Raw genomic sequence first — 23,794 nt, 5'->3', positions numbered from 1 at the left:
TGGAGACAGCATGTCTTTGGGGAAGGAGGCTGGCTGCCCTGGGTCACATACCAGCCTGTTACTCTTAAGTCCCTCTCTTAGATCTCTCTTCTCTGGGATCCCACAAGCTCCTCAGCAGACCTTCAGTGCTGAGCTCTTCCCCAAGGGGCCACTGATTTTTCTTACCGAATGTCCCTACCCCTCCAAGTCCATTCCAGACTGGAATGGTCTTCCTTCAACTTCCCCAGTGGAAGATGTATGGCAGGTGCATGACTCCTCCAGTGCTGTGTGGTGTGCCCGTGTCTCTGAGCTGACCGACCATGCTGGGATTTACCAGATAGTTCGATGGTTCTGTGGGTAGGTGTGCACTCCCTTGCGGGGGTGGTCATTCTGCATGTCAGTCCCCCAGGTAAAAGAAAGAAAGAACATGAACTTACAAGTAGGGCATCAGGCAGCAGGAAAGGGGACTTCCCTCCCTCTGCACCACCCCTGTGTTGAGAAGCATGCACCTCTGTGGATGTGCTCCTGAGCCGGAGGTGCTGGGGTAGCACGTGCCACATGGAAGCAGCCTGAGGGCCAGAGACAGCTGTGTGAGATGGCATTTATAACCTGATTCTCTTACCCAGTGAGAGAATTAATTGCTCCTTTTTCTTTTATTTTTGGGATAGGGTCTCACTCTATCACCCAGGCTGGAGTGCAGTGGTATGATCCTGGCTCACTGCAGCCTCAACTTTCTGGGCTCAAGAGATCCTCCCACCTCAGCCTCCCAAGTAGCTGGGACAACAAGTGCACACCACCATGCTTGACTAATGTTTGTATTTTTTGTAGAGACGGGGTTTCACCATGATGCCCAGGCTGGTCTCAAACTCTTCGGCTCAAGCAACCCTCTTGCCTCAGCCTCCCAAAGTGCTGGGATTATAGGTGTGAGCCACTGAGCCTGGCCTATTGCTCCTTCTTCTGTCTTCAAGTGTAGCCCAGTGGTTCTCGACCCTGCCTGCACGTCAGAATCACTTGGGACTTTACAAAGCCACAGATGTCTGGGTTCCACCCAACCTCATGACTTGTCTGGTTTCAGATATATTATGGGCTCCATTAAGGAAAGGGCCTTGGGGACTATACTTGGGCCAGAATATTAAATGGGGTGCAGCACTACTTCTTCATTTTTGCCACCTCACAGGGCTTTGGTGGTAGCAGTGGTGCCTAATGAGAAATCCCAGCAGCAGGCAAATCTTAGAGAAATAGAGGCACTCCGAACTGAGGTGGGGGAGGATGGCCATTCTGTAAAGAACTGTGTGATACACTTCACAGAGTTTCATTTCGTTAAACATTCAACTGAGGAGTATTTGTGAGTGTATGGTGTGCCACCACAACCTAGTTCCTGGTCTAGTGGATTAGAAGAATAAATTTTTTTTAATAAGATTCATCCTTCAATTTCCTTGTTAGGAAAACGAGGTACCTGCCACACGATAAAATGATCATGGAATGAGAGATGTTATACTTTGTCAGTATCATTTATGCCCCAACTAAAATTGTTTGGGGAAGGCGAGAATTTTTAAAAATATGTTGACATAAGAATAGCTTACCAAATTGTTGAAGTAACCAAATTGTTCACGAAGCCCATTGCCTACCACCAAGCTAAGTTAATGCTCTGATTTGTGACCCAGAGGCACTTTCAGTTAGATGATGATAAAGCCCCAGTGCCATGGCCTTCCGCATGACAGAAATGAGAAAGGCACGCAGAGGAAGGTCTTCCTCTTTGACCTTTTACATTTTCTACAGTTCAAACCACTTTTAAATTCTGGGATATTTTAGGAAGAATACATTTATTTTTAAAAATATAAAGATGAAGTAATTTGGCATTTTAAAATTATTTCCTCTCATATAAGTAGGCAAAAGTCTGCATTAGAGATTCATTAAAAAAAGAAATAGTTTTTGAAATAGAAAATAACACAATTGAAATAGAAGATAACTTACTTCTTCAGTTTTTACTAAAATAAAGCATTTTTAAATATCTGGCTCCCCCCAGGCTTGTTCTCCAACTTGGACAAAATTTTCATGTCTAAGTTACAAAATTCTGGTAGCAAGAACCTACCATGGGAAGGCTTTAAGATGGCAAACTTGATTGAACACATATACACTTCAAATAAAGCATCTGCGCCAAACAAATGACTGCATGCACTTAAAATGCTTTACCTTTAAGACCATTCTCCTGCTGTGAAAACACTGCAATTGAACATTTTCCTTAACTAAATCACTAAATGCAAAAACTGAGACATCTTTTGCCTACTTTTATAGGTCTGAGGATCTATTGAGGAAGCTGAGATAGTTCATTCTAGTATCTAGTCATCTGATCTGGTCCAACCCCACAGACGGACAGTGGAGAGTGGGAGAGGGGTCGTATTTACATAATCATGGCAGTACCACTGATTTCAGAACCAGGTTTGGGAGACAGGATGGTTGGAATAGCAACTTGCCTTTCCATTTGCTCTCCTACAAGCCCCCTAAAATGCTGTGTGTATATGTGGAAGGGAGTGTGTGTGTGTACCAGCTGTAATTTTTAAAAATAGGACAAAGTTATGTTGTAATTCCAATTCTGGATGATGAGCTTTCACACAGCAAACAAAAATACACAGCAAGATTGAAGAAAGAAAAAATGAGAATACAAATCTCCTTAGAAATTTTCTTTGTTTTCAAACAAAGTACATTTCAAAAGGGAATCTGTCAGTTTCTGACATGACTTTCTAAAATCAAAGTACAGCCCATCACCTAATCTGACTGATCAACTACTGTTGGAAATGTTAAGACAGAGAAACTGTTGCTAGTTGTCCTCAGGTTATCTAGACAAACAATCCCACTCCACTGATCCACTTTCCTTTTCACTTATTTTTTATTGATCTCCCAAATGCTTTGAAACGTGATTTGAGGTAAGAAGCCTCTGGAGGTCAATGGCTATGTCCCCCCAGGGTTATTGCTGAGGCCCCTCTGAAGCTGTGCAGCACACAGGCACCCTAGGCAGCGGAGCTGGGGCGGGAGGTGGGGCCAGACAAGTGGCTGGCTGGTTTGCCCAGGGACTTGGTGTCATGTAGGGACTTAGCTTTTTTTTTTTTTTTTTTTTTGAGACAGAGTTTCTCTCTTGTTGCCCAGGCTGGAGTGCAATGGCGTGATCTCAGGTCACCGCAACCTCTGTCTCCCAGGTTCAAGGGATTACCCTGCCTCAGCCTCCTGAGTAGCTGGGATTACAGGCATGTACCACCACGCCTGGCTAATTTTGTATAGAGACAGGGTTGCTCCATGTTAGTCAGGTTGGTCTCGAACTCCTGACCTCAGGTGATCTGCCCGCCTCAGCCTCCCAAAGTGCTGAGATTACAGGCATGAGCCACTGCGCCCGGCCAGGGACTTAGCCTTTAATCTTAGGGAATCTTAAAGTCCAAATTGGCTACAGTACATGTTAGCTGTTAGAAAAACAAAACACATGCAATATCATCACTAGCAGTGTTAAAGATAGCAATGACTACCCCTTCAGTTATAGGTGATACATTTCTCTAAGCCCCTGGAATGAGCTGCTATTCTGTCCACTGTTTAGCTAAATTTGAGACTTAGTAACAATACATTAATATTAGCAGAGCTTCACCACAATATACTAATATTATCACCACGAGACTTTATATTATGTTAATCAAAGAATCTCCATTCCACTTTCAAAGGCTTGAAATGGTTTTGTGCTATGTCCAACAGTTGAGTGCCTACTAGGTACTAGGCACTTTTCTGGTTAGGTTGTATGCAGACACTCTATTTTCCAAATTTAATGAGGAAAAAAGCTCTGGGAGTTTAATTTGTTAGCTGGTATGCAACTGCTGAACGCAAGAACCACAAACTACGTAAATCACAGGAACTCAAATAGACATGTTAACAGCTAAAGTTCATTTTTTAAAAAATCAATTCAATATGTTACATCGCAAGGAATCAATCACACTGCAATCATCATTTACAAATCAAAGTACAGCACACATACTCATGGGGGTATATACAAGTAGGTAGAAGTGTGTGATTATGGACAAGTAGATTGAAACTGTAAATTATGTAACTGTCTCTTGTAATTACCCTGCTTGAGAACTGAAACAAACTTCCTGTATAATTTTGCAGGAGAATGGAGACTGAGATACAGAATTGCTTTTTAGTTGGTTTTAACCCTTCCACAGCTATTTAATTATGTGTGATGAGGTCAAAGAAAGTTTATGCTTAATTTATGAAAAATTGGCAGGGAGGTATTTCAAAGTAAATCCTCTAAAAAGCTTCCGATTATTAATTAAATCTGGTGATTTCTCTTCCTCTTCAAGGAATATTTATATAAATTATTAGGTAAAATAAACAATGTTTAAAACAAATTCACGGGCATCATTCATTTTATTTCCTCTCTAAAAACATTCATTATGTTCTATAAGTTTTTAACTGGATGCAACTGAAAAGCTACAGGGATGAAAGGCTGTCTTCAGAGGCATCTTCTGCTTCGGTAGAGAAAAATCTTATTAATGTCCTTAACTTCATGGAGAAAAGCTCCAACGCTGGGCGAACCCCAGGGCAGGACTCTTAGTCTACGAACAGAGAATCACCTTCTTAAGAAGAAGGAAACCTGTTTTTCTGATAAATAGCAGAGCCTCAGTTCAGGACATTTTAAGTCATCCCAGGCTTTTTCTTCCCTTTCTTAAAAATCTAACTTTTAACATCTTTTCTCTAAGTTCTGTTTCTAGTGCCTAAAGATCTACCCCAAATTTTAGAACTGCTCAGCAACCACGGAGGAGGAAAGGGCAATTTTCCTGTACATATCTTACAGGGTCTGCTGGTGCTACTCTTCCCACAAAAAAAGAAAAATGGGAAAACAGTTCTCATGCTGCAGTGTCTCTTCTTTCTCTCCTCAGGCTCACAGTTAAATACTTTCTCTGTACTCCATCCTCACTCTGCATCGCCATTCCTTGTCCGAATCCTTCATTTCATCCTCATTCTGTTAATGCACAACCCTTCAATTATGTTTTTCTAAGTTTAAGAGTGAAAGTGAAATTTACAGGAATGCTGTTCTCTGATGAACTAGACTCAACACTTCAGAGGATTTGATTCAAGTAAATTTCAGTACATTTCCTTCACATAAAAATGGCTCTGCAAAGGCTGACATGGAGTTGATGCCGGTACACTAAATACTTGTACACTCAAGTTTTCATTTTCGAGCAGTCAAGGTGAAAACCATGTCTCTCTTTAAAACATGACTAATAGGATGCCACCAATCGAGTAAGTTTCAGTTTTAAGAGTTACAAAAACCCAAGCGCTAAGATACCATAGGATATCACCTACCATTTTAAGATGATCACTTTCTAAAAAAACAAAAATAAAACACAGATACAGAAAATGACAAAAAACAAATATATGGCTTAATGGATTATTATTAGGCAACTGTCCTTGTAACTATCACCCAGGATCAAGAAAGAGAACTTTGCTGGCTACTCCAGAAAACCTTCTATCTGCTCCAGCCAATCACCCCTTCTCTCTCATAAGTAACCGCTAGACTGACTCTCACAATAATCTCTTGTATTTTTTTATACTTTCATCACCAAAACAGCCCAGCCACTAGAACAGTCTTGCCTATTAAAATAAAAAAAAATCTTAATGCCATTTTAATCTAGGGGTTCCACCTTCACCCCTTTCTTTTCCTTGTAATCTATCTGTGGATGAACTGGGGCCACTTGACCTATACTGTCCACACTCTGAGTTTTGCTGATCTCCTACTTGCATTCAGCTCAGTATGCTCCTCTTTATTCTGTATCTCTTGCAAAACGGCAACTAGATCCAATGCTTGCTTGATAAGACTTGGGTTCAATCCACTGGCAAGACTACAAATATCCTGGATCAGAAGATACATAATTTCTGGTTGTCCTTTTTGCAACTGTTGTTTTTGTTCATTATCTACATCCATTAATTCACAGTGGTGGTGGGGATTACAAAACGGTTATATTTTAATTCTGTCATTTTCTTTTCTTCTTTTTTTTTTTTTTGAGATGGAGTCTCACTCTGTCGCCCAGGCTGGAGTGCAGTGGCGCGATCTCGGCTCACTGCAACCTCTGCCTCCCAGGTTCAAGGGATTTTCCTGCCTCAGCCTCCCGAGCAGCTGGGACTACAGGCGCATGCCACCACACCCAGCTAATTTTTTGTATTTTAGTAGAGATGGGGTTTCACCATGTTGCCCAGGCTGGTCATGAACTCCTGAGCTCAGGCAATCCGCCCACCTCGGCCTCCCAAGGTGCTCGGATTGCAGGTGTAAACCACTGTGCATTTTATTTTCATTGGTTAGCTGGAATATGTTTATAAAAAGATGTTTCTGGCCAGGTGTGGCGGCTCATGCCTGTAATCCTACCACTTTGGGAAGCCAAGGCAGGTGGATCGCTTGGTTCAAGACCAGTCTGGACAACATAAAGAGACTACAGAAAATGAAAAAATTAGCTGGGCATAGTGGTGTTTACCTGTAGTCCCATTTACTCAGGAAGCTGAGGTGGGAGGATCTCCTGAGTCTAGGAGGTTGAGGCTGCAGTAAGCTGAGGTCGCACCCCTGCACTATAGCCTGGGTGACAGAGCAAGACTCTGTCTCAAAAAAATTTTAAAAATTTAAAAAATAAAATGATGTTTCCCCTCCTTTACTACTTAATTACTTCACTGTACAGTTTATATAAGAAAGGCAGGATAAATGCTTTAATTACATTGTTTGCGGTTTTCAAGATAATAAACTGGTTCCTATTATCCTCTAAATCAGTTTGTTTTTTAATATTATTATGAACTTGTGAATTTAAACATTTGATAGTTGCATATTTTTTATCTTTATTATTATATTTATTGTCTGGTCAGAGCCTCTTCAAATTGACTCCTAAGTCTTTTTGACATGACCCTAACAATTTTTGCTTCCTTGCTGTCTAGTATGACAAGCAGGACTTTGTTTTGTTTACAGAAATAACTCTTCGACTTCATTTAAAATGATGACTGTATTTGCCCCCAAAAAGGACATACGTAAATTTATTGTGGAGAGTGATGTCCACCTGTATTACATTTTCTCATGATTTTAGCAACACCTTTTTGTACCTTCTGCTGTGTAATTGTGCTACATATTTATTTACATGTGGACAAATGGTTACATGTGAAACTGAATTGCTTTTAATCCACTCAACCATTTTTATACACTTTAGAAACATTAATTTAAAACAATTTTGCTGAAAAAAAGAGTTCCTCTATGATGTTAACTCAAAGCAGGACTCCATATAAATAATTACAAAACAGAGGTTTTTACATTGGTAAACATGAAAATGTAGCATGAATATTAGGGTACAAACATGCTAACCACAAACCCTCTGTGGGGGAGAAAAAAAATCAGATTCCTAACTAGTATTTTCCTAAACAATTCTAAACAAGTTAAGGAAAACCTTCTGTTTTACCCAATATGAAGTTATATTTAAAAACAAACAAATACAACACCAACAACCAACCAACCAACGAACCAAAAAACTACCTTACAACCAGCTGAAGTCACAAATATGTTGTTTAGGGTCAGGCGTGGTGGCTCATGCCTGTAATCCCAGCACTTTGGGAGGCTGAGGCGGGTGGTTCGCTTTTACTTAGCAGTTTGAGACCAGCCTGGGCAACATGACAAAACCCTGTCTCTACTAAAAAATACAAAAATTACCCAGGCATGATGGTGCATGTCTGTGATCCCAGCTACTCAGGAGACTAAGGCAGGAGAACTGCTTGAACCCAGGAGGCAGAGGCTGCAGTGAGCTGAGATCGTGCCACTGCACTTCTGCCTGGGCGACAGAGCAGGACTCAGTCTCAACAAAAAAGAAAAAGAAAATGAAATACCATCATGAGAGGGGTAAGTGCAGGCAAACTTTTATCTTAGAATATTCTGTCTCAAACATAATGTCTCTACTACAAGCTGGAAAATATGTTCAAGGGGGAATAGTTCTCTTGAAACCCAAACCAGGTATAGCACTAATTTCAGCCAAGCAGAGCAAAATCTTTCTTGATCTTGTTTTAAGAACAGGTCAAGGCACAGTGGCTCACACCTGTAATTCCAGTGCCTTGGGAGGCCGAGGCAGGAGGACAGCTTGAAGCCAGGAGTTTGAAACCAGCCTAGGCAAAAAAGCAAGAGCCTGTCTCTACCTGACCCCCCACCTCTGCCCGTGAAAAACAGCCGGGAATGGTGGCATGTGCCTGTAATCCCACCTACTTGGGAGGCTGACATGGGCGGGTCACTGGAGCTCAGGAGTGTAACGCTGCAGTGAGCTATGATCAGGCCACTGTACTCCAGCCTGGGTGACAAAGTGAGACCCAGTCGAGAAGAGAAGAGAAGAGAAGAGAAGAGAAAAATGTGAAAAATGTATCTCTTCCATATATCTTAACTGGGTAAATGGAAAATAGAGTTGGAAGCATTTCCTCCTCTGCACTGCCACAGCCTCTCTCACATTTGAAATTGCAGGGCTGGGAAGAATTTTGTGTCTGACCCTCTACTACCCTATGGGCAAGGACTAAATCATTCATCCTTACGTCCTCATCACCTAGACCATCCCTGGCACAGTGTATTTAAAGCATGTTTACTGAAAGATGGGACGAAGTGATAAACAAAGTGTAAAAAACAAAGACTGAGAGGAAGTCCGAGTTTAAGCACTACTGGTCAAAAGCTAGCTGGATGTATCTGGCAGGTGTTAACACTCATACAAAGAAGTGGATTAACTAGACTCAGGCATGCACTGATTTCCCCCAACAGTCCTTTATTGTGTATCCTCTATGTGCTAGCCACTGTGCTCATGGCTTGGAGTTTAGCAATGACCAAGTCCCTGCCCTCTTGACGGTCCCACTAAGGCTTCATTTTGTTCCAGTTACCGCTGAAGATTAGGTTATTCTCATCCCAATTATTTGAATGGAATTTGTCCAGTAGTGGGTTTCAAAATGACTCATTGCAAATGCCAGTCAATGTTAGAAATCCAAACAGACAAAAAATTTGTTTGGAAAAAAAAAACAACAAACAACCACCTGCATGCCAAAACCCGAAAAAATTCTGAGCTATGTAAGGCAAAACACTAGCTTTCAGAAAAAATGAGAGAGACTGCAGACCGTATGTTTCATATTTACAATGTTTTCATTGAGGCAATGAATACAAACTATTCTATAAGAGCTATTTATTTGCTCTTATTTATGACAAGCTTAGCTTAAAAAAAGATATACAAATAAATCGTTAGCTGCACTGTCTCATGCAACTCATTTCAATGCATTCAGCAGCAGTCAACCTCTGAATAAATCACTGAGAGCTCAATTTTCAACCTTGATGTTATCTTTAGCATATTAAAACATATTGTACTTCAGACCAATGTAATAAAACAGTAATGGCAAAAGCTTTTAGTGAAACATATTATAATGAGAAAATAAGGAAAAATAGCCATTTTCCTTATTATATTACAGACTAGAATCCTATTAAAATAAATGTCATCATTATACTTGATTACATAGGTCAAAACCTGTCTTCCAAAACCCAGCAAAAGCCCAAGGATATAGCTGCTGGTCCAGTATTTTCCAACAAGTGTCATGGGGGTGAAGGTGGGAGGCTCCTTATCTTAGAAAAGGCTATAAAGTACTTGAGCACCATTTCAAAAGCGTAACTTATTACTCCTTAATGACTGCCTTGACTGCACTCACCCAGGAGCTGCTGGGAAGGCTAAGCAAGGAGAAGCTTTCTTGACAGCTTCCTATGGCTAAAGCTGGAATTTTCCTTTCAAAATAAATGCAATCAAGAAATGAATTATCTGATAAGAGAAAAAGTAAGGAAAAGATAAGTGTCTCTTCAACCAGCTATGTACAAATGTGGATTATGTCACAGCTCTGCTTTCTCCGCCAAAGGTTTAGAGCAGACAGTGACATCTTCTTTCTGATGCAACTGAAATGATCTAAAGATAGAGGCTGCATTTCAGCAAAAGTACCAGACCTCGAAAGAAGACAGGGCATACCTGGCATCATTTGGAAGTAAGTAAACCAGTGCTGATGGTTTATGTTCTAATAAAATAAAATTCTCCCTAAGAATCACACACAAGAAGGGAAAGCACATTTTAAAAGTTCTTCCCGTCATAATTTAACATTTGTTCAACAATTAAGAACCTACTAAGCGCCATGCTCTTCTAGAAGATCAGAATGCAGCAAAAAGCAAAGTCCACACTCTCATGAAGTTTACTTTTGATAAGACATGGGCAATCAACAATAAATACAGTCATGCACATACACGGATGCACATACATGGATATAAATATGCATGCTATCCTAGCTCTGTCCTCTGAGAGGGCTAGAAGCAGTGACACCCAAGTAACCATGGGCACATTTAAGTGATCAGAACTTGGTTTCCTTCTTTTTTTTTTTTTTTTAAGGCAAAGTCTTCCTCTTTCACCCAGACTAGAGTGCAGTGGCGCACTCTCAGCTCACTGCAACCTCCACCTCCTGGGTTCAAGCAATTCTCTGCCTCAGCCTTCCAAGTAGCTGGAACTACAGGCGCCCGCTGCCATGCCCAGCTAATTTTTGTGTCTTTTTGTAGAGACAGGGTTTCACCATGTTGGCCAGGCTGGTCTTGAATTCCTGGCCTCAAGAGATCCACCTGCCTCGGCCTCCCAAAGTGCTGGGATTATAGGCATGAGCCAGTGTGCCCGGCCCAGATCCCGGTTCCTAAATACTGTTCTCCACCATAAGGAACCAAGGCTCTTGGGAGAAATGGATGATTCCAGCGCTGGCTTAAGAAAAGGATAAGCTAAATCTGGAACATCATGCTGTGGCAGAAAGGAAGAATCCACAGGATGGAAGCATGTGGAAAAGGCACAAGAATCCACTTGAAACATTTGCTGCTAAATAAATCCAGGACAACTTGATGTTTGGGGAACATCAAAATCAATCATGGTAATGACAAGATATAACCTATAGAATAAAATTAAAACCCAAAATTATACAAAAAAAATTAAATAAATGGGGAAGAAGAAACAATTCTTCCTTATAGAATGCCAATTAGTAAGTTATAGAAAGAATGAAATTAGAAAATTACTATTTGGTAATTATCCTAGTAATAATTATTGTAGATAAGAGCCATAAGTGAAGGTAAAAGTAGGAGGTGAAAATTGGATGAGAATTGATATTTATATAATCTCAAAGTATCTTCTCACCAGATACTTACTGATTACAAAGCGAAAAATGGTAATTTCACAGTGAAGAAGCCTGGCAGGTCCCACCTAAGCCCAGTGATGAGACAAATGTATTATCATATGATCCTGATGAAATGCACTGGGGAGGACATACGGTCACTTCTATGGTATTCCTGCCAAAAAATGTACAGCCTAAATCTAACTGTGAAGACACATCATATAAACCCAAACTGAAGCACACCATACAAAATAAGTGGCCTGTATGCTTCAAAAATATCAAAATCATGGAAAACACAAAGCAAAGCAAAACAAAACAAAAAAACAGGTAGTATTCCAGATTAAAGGAGGCTCCAGGGACATAACTACGTACTCCACGTGATCCCGGAGGAGATTTTTTTTTTTCCTCTAGAAAGAACATCAGTATAAACTGGTAAAATTTAAAATTTGAACAATGCACAGAGATTACTTTAATATCTTGATTTTAATAATTTGTATTATGGCTATATATGAGAGCATCGTTGTAGAAAAACACTGTAATATTTAGGGATAAAGGTGCCACACATCTTCAACTTACTCTCAAATGATTCTGAAAAGAATATATGAGAGAGAAAGAGAGAAACAAAGGGAGAGATTGAAAATAATAGAGCAGAAAACAGACGTGATAAAATGTGAACATGTGCAACAATGTATGGGAAATTGTGGTATTATTCTTAGAGCTTTTCTCTAAGTCTGAAATTATTTCAAAATTAAAGAAAAAAAAAGTGACATGGATAAGGCACTGCTGGCAGCCCCCGCAGCAGAAGCAGTCCAGGGCTTGGGATGGAGCACTCTGGGGCCCCAGGGCTCAGCAGTGGCTGGGAGAAGAAGAGCTCCTTGCCTTGTCGGTGTGAGGCTCTGAAGCAGGAACTGCAAATGTTTTGTGGGCAAGGGAGTTCTCTGTATGTCTGGTGGGGATGGAGGAAGAGAGAGATAGAAAGACTTTACAGACAGAGATGGGGAAGACTTTCAAATTTTCTGACTGAGAAAAGGAATCCTAGAATCCAAGAGAAAGGACTGTGTTCTCAACCAATCCATGATAGTCACTCTCTCCTCCACCCATTCCAGTTGTGGGCAAAGAGTCATAAAACCCACTAGGGAGTTTATGAGCAAATTGGGAGTTGGTACCCTTTAGTCACTCTGGGCAAACTCTGCAAATGGCCTCCTCGGGAGCCTTGTTCTGACAAATCCCAGAGAAGCTATTCTAGGAAGTGACAGACAAATGACTTATTCTGCAAGCAGCACATGGTTCCATGGATGACCATTCCACCTCACTCGGCTGCCCTGAAGAACAGTGTTCAAAGCACTGCATTTGCAGTTCTTTATACAGATAGTCCCTGGCTTACAATGGTTCAACTTTACTAAGGTATGAAAGCAACACCATTCAGTAAAAACCATATTTGATCATTTCCTGGGCTAGTGATATGTGGTACAACACTCTTACATGAGATACTCAACACTTCATTATGAAATTGGCTTTGTGTTGGATGATACTGCCCAACCGTGGGGTAATGTAAATGTTCTAAGCACATTTAAAGTCCAGGCTAAGCTACGATGGTTGGTGGATTAAGTGTATTAAATGTATTTTTAATTAATGATATTTTCACTTTATGATGGGTTTATCAGCCCATAGCCCCACTGTAAGTCCAGGAGCGTGTATATACACACAATGCATTACATTCCACTCACATCTGTGATCAAGTGTGCAAGTGGGCAGCTATATCTCTCTCCCTGCTTGTGTCTTGTTTCAGCTTACTAAACTGGCAATTATAAAGATCTACCTGATCTACAACCTCATTTGACTTACTGAAAATACATCCCTGACCAAAAGACCCCAGGCTCATGTACCAAACAGAAATAAAACAAATATAACCATTAAAAGGTCCTTTAAAAAACCAGAGCAGATTTTAGAAAACCTGTAACCCTAGTTAGCTTTCTATCCTGGGCTCCAAATAATGAGATCAAAAATGATCAAGAGAGGTCATGTGACTCATCCCTACCTTCAAAGGCTGGATTTCAATCATTCTGGAAAGATATTTATGTACTATTACTTTAAGTAACTTCCAAGAGAAGGTGCTATTAATTTCTTCAGCAGCCTACTCTATCTTCCTTAAAACTTTTATAGCCAAGAAATTCTTTTGGTTTTAAATTGAATTTCTATTGGGTTTAGACCAGTTCACATTTTCTTTGAGTGCTATAAAATTCTTCCCCTAGTTTCCTCTTCTCTGAGGGAATAACACCAATCCCTTTTCAACTTTATTCAGATCTTTCACCGCACTTCTTAAACCCACTCCAGCAGGGGCAATGCTAAGTGTACAGGAAAGAGAAAATCAAAAACCACACCCTCAGCACTGCTTTGCCTGGTCACATCCTGGTAGACAGCATTCATCATAGTGGCCCTGAGCCACTCAGTAAAGGTTTCAATGTGTTCTGTAGTTTTAAAATACAAGGTAGATTCTAATAACAGTTTTCACTAAAATGGTTTAAAAAAAGACATAGCATTTGAAGATAATGTATTTGTTACCCAGATTGTTTTCTTATGTAGAAGGCCTTAGTGCCAGATCGTGCTGTACAAATAAGACGCTACTGAATTTAGAGCTTGAACTTTTACCTAGTAAGTACCAGTTCCTTTCTAATTTTAGGTAGACAATTATTGTGGACAGCAAACATATCAATTTGGAAATTTAGTTTATATCAATACAATTTAATTTATACCTCTAATACATATTATTATTTTTTTTTTTTTTTTGAGACGGAGTCTCGCTCTGTCACCCAGGCTGGAGTGCAGTGGCCAGATCTCAGCTCACTGCAAGCTCCGCCTCCCAGGTTCACGCCATTCTCCTGCCTCAGCCTCCGGAGTAGCTGGGACTACAGGCGCCCGCCACCCCACCTTGCCCGGCTAGTTTTTTGTATTTTTAGTAGAGACGGGGTTTCACTGTGTTAGCCAGGATGGTCTCGATCTCCTGACCTCGTGATCCACCCGTCTCGGCCTCCCAAAGTGCTGGGATTACAGGCTTGAGCCACCGCGCCCGGCTAATACATATTATTATATAGGAATCTGTACTACTGGATACAGAGAAGTTGGAAGTATGACACCTCCATCAATAACTATCACAAAAGGGTGAATAGAGTGTAAGTGTGATACCATATACAATATGGGACCAATAAAGGTATGAGATAAAATTCTAGGAGGTGGGATCAAAAAGCAGAGATACTTGAGCTGGCTCGTAACAATGGGCAGGATTTTGAACAGAGGGAGACTAGGAAAGGATTAGGTGATCACTTCAAGGAAGGGACTGCATAGACAAAAAAATGGAGGTATAGGACCATGCTCAGACTATTTGAGAAAAAGGAGATTGGTAGATGAAAAAGCCTAAAGGACAGGCTGGAATTAGATGTTAGAAGACGTTAAATATTGAGCTAAGGAGTTTGTCTTATTCTGTAGGCATATAGATATGACCAAAAATTTAAGGCTTGAATGACTGCTATGCATACCAGAAACTATATTTATGGACTACTTATGAATAGAAGACACACAATACTGGAGAACAAGATAAATGGTTTTGCCCTCAGAAATGATTACAGCTAGGACACTATAAAAATAAAAATGGTACACTGCATTTGGTAAGATGGCCCTCCTTGGGATTACTGGTTTCACGGATAACTAGGTCAGGAAAGTATAGATAAGACAAGGGTAATGAATCAATAACTAAAAATATTATCTAAAAATGGAAAAATAATCAAAATTTTTCTTTTAAAAGAATCACATTCTTCAATGTCATTAGATAAATCAGTCAAAACTGCTATTCAGTTATTTTACACTTTTATCAGACATTAATCTTTAAAATACCTAACAAGATAGATTTAGATTCACTGTATTTCTTCATGGTTTTCTGTGAGAACATTTACATTGTGGTTTTTGCATCTGATATAGCTGACGAACATTGTGCAAAGTCCTAAATTTTCCTCCTTTCAGTTAACAAGCAGATAAACTGCAATCTGGTAATCAAGAAGCACCTGGTTCCTAGTGACAGATTTATTTTTATTTATTTATTTTTTTTGAGACAGAGTCTCTCGTTCTGTTGCCCAGGCTGGAGTGCACTGACACCATCTCAGCTCACTGCAACCTCCACCTCCTGGGTTCAAGTGATTCTCCTGCCTCAGCCTCCCCAGTAGCTGGGAGTACAGGCATGTGCCACCACGTCCAGCTAATTTTTGTATTTATTTTTCAGTAGAGATGGGGTTTTACCATGTTGGCCAGGATGGTCTCAATCTCTTGATCTTGTGATCCACCTACCTCGGCCTCCCAAAGTGCGGGATTACAGGCATGAGCCACCACGCCTGGCCAATGACAGATTTTTACATGACCAGAAATGACTATTATCATGGGATATCTGGTCATCATGTTATCTAGATATTTTGAATCAGTTCTCCAAATGTACCCCTAACACAACATTTACACATCCAGTAGAATATAAACAAGGAAAAAAACAAACTACCGATTTTTAAAAACATTATCCATGTGCATACTTTTATATATTATTCCGGTTTTAACAGAGAAGGCTCAGAAGATATGAGTGCATATAAGATAAATATTTCTTGGGAAACCTCTAGATACAAACACTGTATTAATTTCCATAATAGAAAAGGGAAATTAACAAAACAAGGTAAGAGTTATTTCTACTAGCAAGGCCCAGGACAGGCTGCCTAGAAAATTATTTTTCTAAATGGAAATATACCTTTTCTGCTTTGCACTGTACAAGATTATAGGCAAAATTTTAGAGAGCTGAAAATCCTTTCAAGTAATACTTCCTTTAGCTTTAATCACGAATAATTGCCTCTTTTGGTGCTAATGAGCATGAGCACCACAAAATGGAATGTAATTCTGTCGGTTCATTCAGGGTAATGGCTTTGTGCATGAGGCCTGCTGCCGAGAGATCTAGTCTCAATTTCCTAGAGTACAATCACTGAGCAGCAGTACATTTTTCACTTGAGGAAGATGTTCTAACCTATGTAAATATAAATAGAAAACTCATTATCTATTGATAAAAACAACAATGCAGGTTAAATAAAGTTTTATGTGTTACTGTTTCCTGTAACAGCCATCAGCCTCCTGGATCATGAAAGTAAATAAAGTACTTCACTTACTGAAATCAATGAGAAACCGTCCAAATCCTTGCCTTTGGTGCTGGGGCATGATCATTATGCAGGAGACATTATACTTCTGCTGGCAAAGCTTTTCCTGAGGGAAGGAGAAACAGATCAAGTATGTCAGAGCCTGCTGAAGTGCGCAATTCCCTGCACCTGCCACTGTCCTTGTAAAACTGTCCACTAAAGAAAGCCAATGGGTTAGGTCAGGATCAAGCAGAAAAATCCTACTATATTAATCAATCAAACTATCAACTAACAACAAACCATCGACTCTGGCATGCCTCTCAACTACATCTTTATTCTTGAAAGTCAGTGCCATAAAATATGCATAAAGAATCCAAGGAAATATGAACCAAATAAAACAGAATACAGACAGTATAAAAGAAATGCTTTCCTTGCTCAAATAACTTCAGAGATAGAGAAAATAACATCCCAGGGAGTCACCCAGTGGAGTAAGTTAGGATTTAGCCAGCTATCTTGCTAAATATAATAATAATCTACAACTCTGCAACAGCAATCTGTCTTCTGCCTTTTGGCAAATGCCCCAGTGAAACTAAAACAGTATCTGTGTGGGTAGATGTGCACAAATACATTTCTCCTATGAATAAAAAGTCAATGTAAAAAGCTAGAGAAATAATTAATCTGCATTTCAAACCAGGAAAACAAAACAAAATGAAACAAAAAGACAACAACAAGAAACCCTAAAGCCTCCAAACGAAGGTTAGACCAAAATACTATCAACAGTTTGAAACCAGGAGGAAGACTGGATAGAACACGGTAAGAAACAGCTCTTACAGTTAAAGAAGAACTTGCAACTTTCATGGGATGTGGCATCAGGGCAGCATTTTTTTATTCAGAGTACACAGAAGTTGCCAAAACCTACACAGAGATCTGGAAAAGGCTTTTGAGGTCATGGATGCTCTGGCCAAATATAAACCACAAATAAGACTGACCACAAATGGTACCAACCACACCAAAGTTTTACTTCAGAACACCCAGATCTTTAATGAACCAATTTGAAAGATCACAGGAGATGGCTGTAGAAAAAACCCTACAGGGCAGAATTGAAGATTTCTTTGTGAAAAAGATGCATTCTCAACTTTTGCACATTTGTAGTTGTCTATGGAGCCTCTAAAAAATGAGGAGGAAGCAATGTGTGTCAGTTCTCCTAAGAAGATGAATTGTCCCTCACTGGATGTGCACATCAATGGCAAAGGTTCAAGTAATTCGTCTATTTTGCAAAGTTAGACAAACAGGTCACTCTCTCTAAAAAGAAATGTACTCTGGGTTAAGAGAATTCATCCTTGATACCATTCCCTTCCTTGTCCAGAACCATTTCCACCTTTCAGAGTTTTTTGAGATCCAATATAGTAGTGATCTTTCTTCCCCCGCCTCACAACTTAACGCATTACTACAGCTAAATTCTAAGCTATGAATAAAATTACTACTCCTTCTTTCCTTTCTGTTTACAGCCATCTATTATGTGCTTGGAAAGTCACATGCATGTAACAATTTGCACTGAACTTTTCTAGGTCATTCCAGCCCTTCTCTGGCTATCCTTGAACCGTCATTCTAATAACCTCTAGAATTTAGTTCAAGAATAGCCCCAAAGGGCCAGAGTCCTCTAGATTCCAACTGACACATGAGAATATGGTTTAGTTTCATCTAGTCTTTTTTATTTATTTATTTATTTTTGAGATGGAGTTTTGCTCTGTCGCCAGGCTGGAGTGCAGTGGGGTAATCTCAGCTTACTGCAACCTCTGCCTCTCGGGTTCAAGGGATTCTCCTGTCTCGGCCTCCAGAGTAGCGGGGATTACATGCATGCACCACCACACCCGGCTAATTTTTGTATTTTTAGTAGAGACGACGTTTCACCATGTTGACCAGGATGGTCTCGATCTCTTGACCTCGTGATCCACCTGCCTTGGCCTCCCAAAGTGCTGGGATTACAGGCGTGAGCCACCGCACCTGGCCTCATCTAGTCTTTTAACATGGTTATTTTTCAGATTAATTTTTGTTTCACTATACTGCCAAGGCATATTAGTATTCCAAAATAGCAGGAAATAACAGCAGCTGCTGCCATGCTATAGAAGAAACTGACAAAATGAGAAAAGTTGAGCTAGTTCTGAGTAAAATGTTAGGCACCCTGGGAGGAAGAGAGGCAGAAATTCAAACTTCAAGAATCACCACCAACTCTATACATGGCTGCTACTCAGCGGCCAACACAAGACTCAGGAGCGGTATGGTCAGTGCAGCATGAGTAAGGTGGGCACGGTTAAGCCTATGTTTAAATCCACAGACATTGAAAGAAACACCATTTTCTAACAGGAAGGACGCAACCGCTATTCTTTTTAAGTCTCTGGAGAAAAATGATCTTGACAAACCTACATAAAAGGTAAGGTGTTTTATTTATTAATCATATAAATAGATTTCCTATTTATTGTTTTAGTCAGTGTTAATTCTCTATCATCTTTTGAATTTATAATGTGCAAATTAACTTTCTTCTTTTTCATTTCAAAGCTTTACCAAATATGTGGATTAAAACACTGAGACAGTTTTCCATGAATGCTGTTATTTATTTTTGTTTATGATCTTTGGGTTGACTCGAATTTAGGATAGCTATAGTTTGCAAGTACCTTCACATATATTCTATCTTTTGAAACTCCATTAAAATGGCACTTGTATAAAGCATCCCATTTACATTGTGCAAGAGCAGATTCATTAAAATTCAAGTATCACCTAATATAAAAAATGTATCATAAAATAAATAAAAGATAGAGTTTGGACCTTCTACCTAAAAGTCTCATAATTATTGTCTCTATGTACCATCCTGGTAAATTTAACTATTTCCTAGGTGCCTCAGAAAAGTTAAGGTCATTACCCGGTAAACGTCTCCAAACTCAGTTATCCTTTATTAAAAGGAGCTATTGTTTCTTAGAAGCCTTTGAGCAGAAGAATGTGAGTGAACTGCTCTGAACCACTGAAAAGGACAAGCTACATCCCCTCAATATGTCGATGTTTCCCCCACTCTAATAGCTAGAGATACTTAGGCTTTTTTTTAATTTTTATTTTTTTTTAAGATGGAGTCTCGCTCGCGATCTCAGCTCACTGCAACCTCTGCCTCCCAGGTTCAAGCGATTCTCCTGCCTCAGCCTCCTAAGCAGCTGGGACTACAGGCATGTGCCACCCGGCCCAGCTAATTTTTTGCATTTTTAGTAATTTTTTGCATTCACCATGTTGGCCAGGATGGTCTCTATCTCTCGACCTCATGATCCACCTGCCTCGGCCTCCCAAAGTGCTGGGATTACAGGCATGAGCCACTGTGCCCAGCTGATACTTAGGCTTTCTAAAGGTGAGATTGCTTTAGAACTTAAAACCATAGCACAGAGAATAAGAGACGAAAGTGTAAAACCAGTCGTTTTATCAGCTTGACTGTCCAAATGCCAGCGTCCTAACTCACTGAGATACTGTTGACAACAGAGGGAAGGCAACAAGGAGAAAGGAGAATTCTCTCTTAAATGCTACATTAAACTGAAACCTTCATGTTGACACCACTTAAAGGGAAAACGGAAATAAGCTTACACTGAGAAAATCAAAGATACTAAGTGGTCCACAAGGCAGCAATTAGAATGTCATCAGGACGGCACACAGTGCTGAGGTCCTTTACACACTTACTAGGCACCATGTTTTTTGTTTTCATCTTTTAAAATGAGTTCTGAACAAGAACCTTAGCTTTTCAAAAACACATGTCACTTATTCAAATTACAGTAATGAAAAAGCCCTGTTCAAAGAATTGGGCTCTACCAAAAACATTTTGAAAAAGAAAATGAAGGTCATGCTGGCTCTTGTTTTACCTTAGAGAAGTATCCAACCAGATGACAGCCCTTTTCATCATTTTTTGTAAGGACATAAAAAAGGAATGGCTCGACATCATAATACAAAGTTTTGTGGTCCAGGAAGAGCTTGGCTAACAAGCAAAGGTTTTGGCAATAAATTTTGCTCATATTCCCATCAACCTAGCAGAAAGAAACAGACAACATTATTTAACATAAATACACCACGCCACATAAGATTGTTTCTTCTATATGGTATTTCAGAAAGTACATCATTTTATTTCCAAATCTTAAACTGAGAGATTAAAACACTCTATTAAGCAAGTACAGCTTTAACCAGAAAACAGCTGTCACTGGCAAATCAGAATTCCACATCTTCTCTTAAATTAGGGTACATTTGAGGTAGTTAAATTTCTCTTTTAGCTACCAAAGAAGGGCCAAACCACTAGTAAAGGAGTAATTTTTACTTGTAGTTTATTCTGAGCTAAAAATGATGAGGCATGTCCTCTCTCTTTATTTGAACCAAATAAATCTGTATTAAGGAAATATAAACAGATCAAAATACTTCTCAAGTAAGTTAAACTTTATGTTGTTTCAAAGGGTTTCACATAAAACTAAAATTAATGAACTGTATTATTCTGATTCCTCAGAACTGTGGATTAGCAAAGAGGTTTCCATTTTGGTTTTATCCCAAGCATCATCTTAAATATAATTGGAAAAGATAAAATATCTATGTTGGGAATACTTACAGAGAAAGTGATATGAATTTCAACCTACAATAAGCACCATGATTACAGTCTACTTCTCTTGAAAATAAAAGAATCAAGCTGTGATACTGATGGCTACAGACAGGAGGCTAGGCACAGATGCCAATTTCTTTGATCAAATGTAGTTACTTGTTGAAAATAGAAAACACAGCAGATTCAAAACGAATTTCCCTAGCACTTTTCTTAAGGGAAATGGGTATTTGCTAACCAGAGCTCTTAAACAACGAACTTGACCATTCTCAGGTCTCCTGTGGACCATACGGGTTCTCATCTTGCACAAATTATTTTTAGATTTCATTTAACTATTTCCCTTAGATGAAACCTAGGTCCCATACATAGCAACACAATCAAATATGGGCAACGGGCACAGAGGATACAATTCTCCCTTTAATTAAAGGAAGTTTTCATATATTTGAGAGTATGGCCCTTTTGGAAATGGCAGTATATTACAAAAAGGAAAGATGGAGATATACATAACTGTGAACCAGAAAAATAGAGAGATGACAGTGCTGAAGAAAATTCTGATCAGTTGTGAAAGGTGTAAGAAGAATAAAGAAAGGGAAGGAGGCAGGAAAATTGTAATCTGTGATTATTCCTCCTTTGTTTTATAAGTTTTGTAGGAAACTGCTAGGAGAAAAGTTGCCCAAGTGGTATACTCTATTAACTCAGATTCCAGAATAGGGACCTCAGTACTTATCAAATCCAGCTCCTTATTCGTATAAGCGAATTTTACAGACATGCTTCTGATGTTTCCCCTCTCATCTCTGGATGGTCCAAAAGCACCTGCCCTGAAAGAACAGCCCATTCTTACCAGCCTAACAAGACTGATCCCCTTGCCCCTGTGAAGACGTTCCATGGATTTACGACAGCTTCAATCCCAATGCTGACTCATGCCGATTTATTAAATAATTACTTAAGGCCAACAATGGGTTTTGAGCTTTGAGAAACAATGTTTTGGTTGGAAGAACAGATCTAAGGCATCAAGGAAGGATCCAACAGGAAAGCTGAACTTGTGACATTAGCTAAGCTTCAACTGTGAGCAGCTGTGTCACCTCAGCCGGCTGGGGCTGGCGGGATAGCATAGCAACAGGAAGCTCAGGCAACATGTCTTCAGCCTTCCCTCTAGCCCACTAGTTCTTACTGGGAGTGATTCTGCCCCCCGGGGGATATCTGGCTACGTCTGGAGACATTTTTGGTTGGTACAACTGGAGGGGGTGGTGGTGCTACTGGCATCCGATTAGTAGAGGCCACAGATGCCGCTAAACGTAACATCCTACGCTGTAGAGCACAGCCCCTACAACAAAGAACTCACCAGCCTGGAATGTCAGTAGTGCCCAGATTGAGAAACTCTATGCCTAACTTTTAGTAAGAACTAATATATCACCTAACCTTCCCAGCAACAATACCCTTCTTCCTCCAAGCTTGTCAAAAGAGCCCGACAGAAAAGAGAAGGCTTTAAAAAAATCGTAAGACACAACTGGAGTTTCCTGTGTCCTCTGATCAGTCTTGGGGAAAATCTAGTGGGCCCAAACCTGTCTGAGAAGGAGCCTGGTCCATGTGAGAAACCTATAACCTTCCCTTTATTTCATATGATGGCAAGACACTACAGGCCGGAAATAAAAAGAACTGTAAGGCAGAACAATAAATTTCAGCCTGAATAGTTCAGAAAAAGAGAATCCAGAAGTGAAACTATACTTCACAGAAAGAAGACATCACATTTGCTGTACAAGGTAGGCGTGTTCCCAGCACCCAGGAATGAGCATCAATGCATACCATCATGGGTCACAAAAGAGAAAATGCAGCAGACAACAGAAGTGTGCAAGTGGAGGGAAGAGCATAAAGGAGAGACATGAAAAGTCCTGCAGACAGACAATAACCTGGGAGAAAGGCATGGTCCCTGCAAGGTAAAACTGACTCAGCTTAACTGAATCCCTGAAACTGACAACAGATACGTAATTAAACAATGCAACTATATAGAGGCAAAGGCCTGCTACTAAATCAATTCTGGAAATACAAAATGTCTTCAAGAAACCCACAATGACAGACATATGGCCACAAGGGGTTCCTGTGAACAGCAGAGTTCTTCAGGGGTGGCCATCTACCCAGATGGGAGGGAGTCCCAACATCTGTTAGGGTCTCACCAAAAGGATTATCCATCCTGCCAAGAAGTGGATGGAAACACAGGTGGTTGTGTATTGAGGAGATATGTACAGCTGCTCAATTCCCTGGAAGAGTGAGCACCTGCCAGACATTGGCTAGAGCTGCTGAACAAAGCTCATTTCTCCTGCCAAAGAAAGTGGAATTTACAAAGAGCTGAGGAGATCATAAATTCATTGCTGAATATATCTAGTGTAGACAGGGATTTTGGGGAAGACAAAAATGTTAATGTGATGAAGTAGGGATTCTTCATCAATCTAAATGGTTGCTTAATATGGTTAAACACTCCAAAACACGGAGATGTTTTAAAGGGCAGTCTGAATTTCAGTGCCAAAATTAAATATACTTTGCACCTTCTAAACACAAATCAGCACATAGTCAACAATTAGGAGTACTAGATTTCAAAAAGCTGAATTTTTTATTTACACGTGCTTACCTCAAATACTGAAAGGTCTTTCCTTCGGTAAATTTCATTTGCTGGAGGATGAAACCATCCGCACTTCTTGGAGTGCCTTAGCAAAATATTTTTACTTTTCATATATTTAAGACAGAATTCACACAGGTAAAGCTTTGGTACTCTTGCATATTCCTGTGGGTAAGGCGAGGAGTACCAGGTTTGGATTTCGTATTTACCAAATTCAATCACAGAAGGGTACCGGCCACAGTCTTCCAC

General features: G+C 39.9%; 1 protein-coding gene across 1 annotated transcript in view; it reads right to left on the bottom strand.

Moving 5' to 3' along the window:
* Positions 1-23,794, bottom strand: part of KAT6B (K(lysine) acetyltransferase 6B) — a 218,484-nt gene that overhangs the window by 19,549 nt on the left and 175,141 nt on the right. The window contains exons 11-13 of the mRNA XM_011929623.1: positions 23,558-23,787; positions 20,219-20,380; positions 16,362-16,455 (exon numbers count right to left, since the gene is read on the bottom strand). Of these exons, the coding sequence (XP_011785013.1) occupies positions 16,362-16,455; positions 20,219-20,380; positions 23,558-23,787 (486 nt within the window). The remainder of the gene's footprint in view (positions 1-16,361; positions 16,456-20,218; positions 20,381-23,557; positions 23,788-23,794) is intronic.

Source organism: Colobus angolensis, unplaced genomic scaffold, assembly GCF_000951035.1.
Source record: "Colobus angolensis palliatus isolate OR3802 unplaced genomic scaffold, Cang.pa_1.0 Scaffold12, whole genome shotgun sequence".
Classification (NCBI taxonomy): domain Eukaryota; kingdom Metazoa; phylum Chordata; class Mammalia; order Primates; family Cercopithecidae; genus Colobus; species Colobus angolensis.
This window is presented reverse-complemented; position numbering and strand designations above follow the sequence as displayed.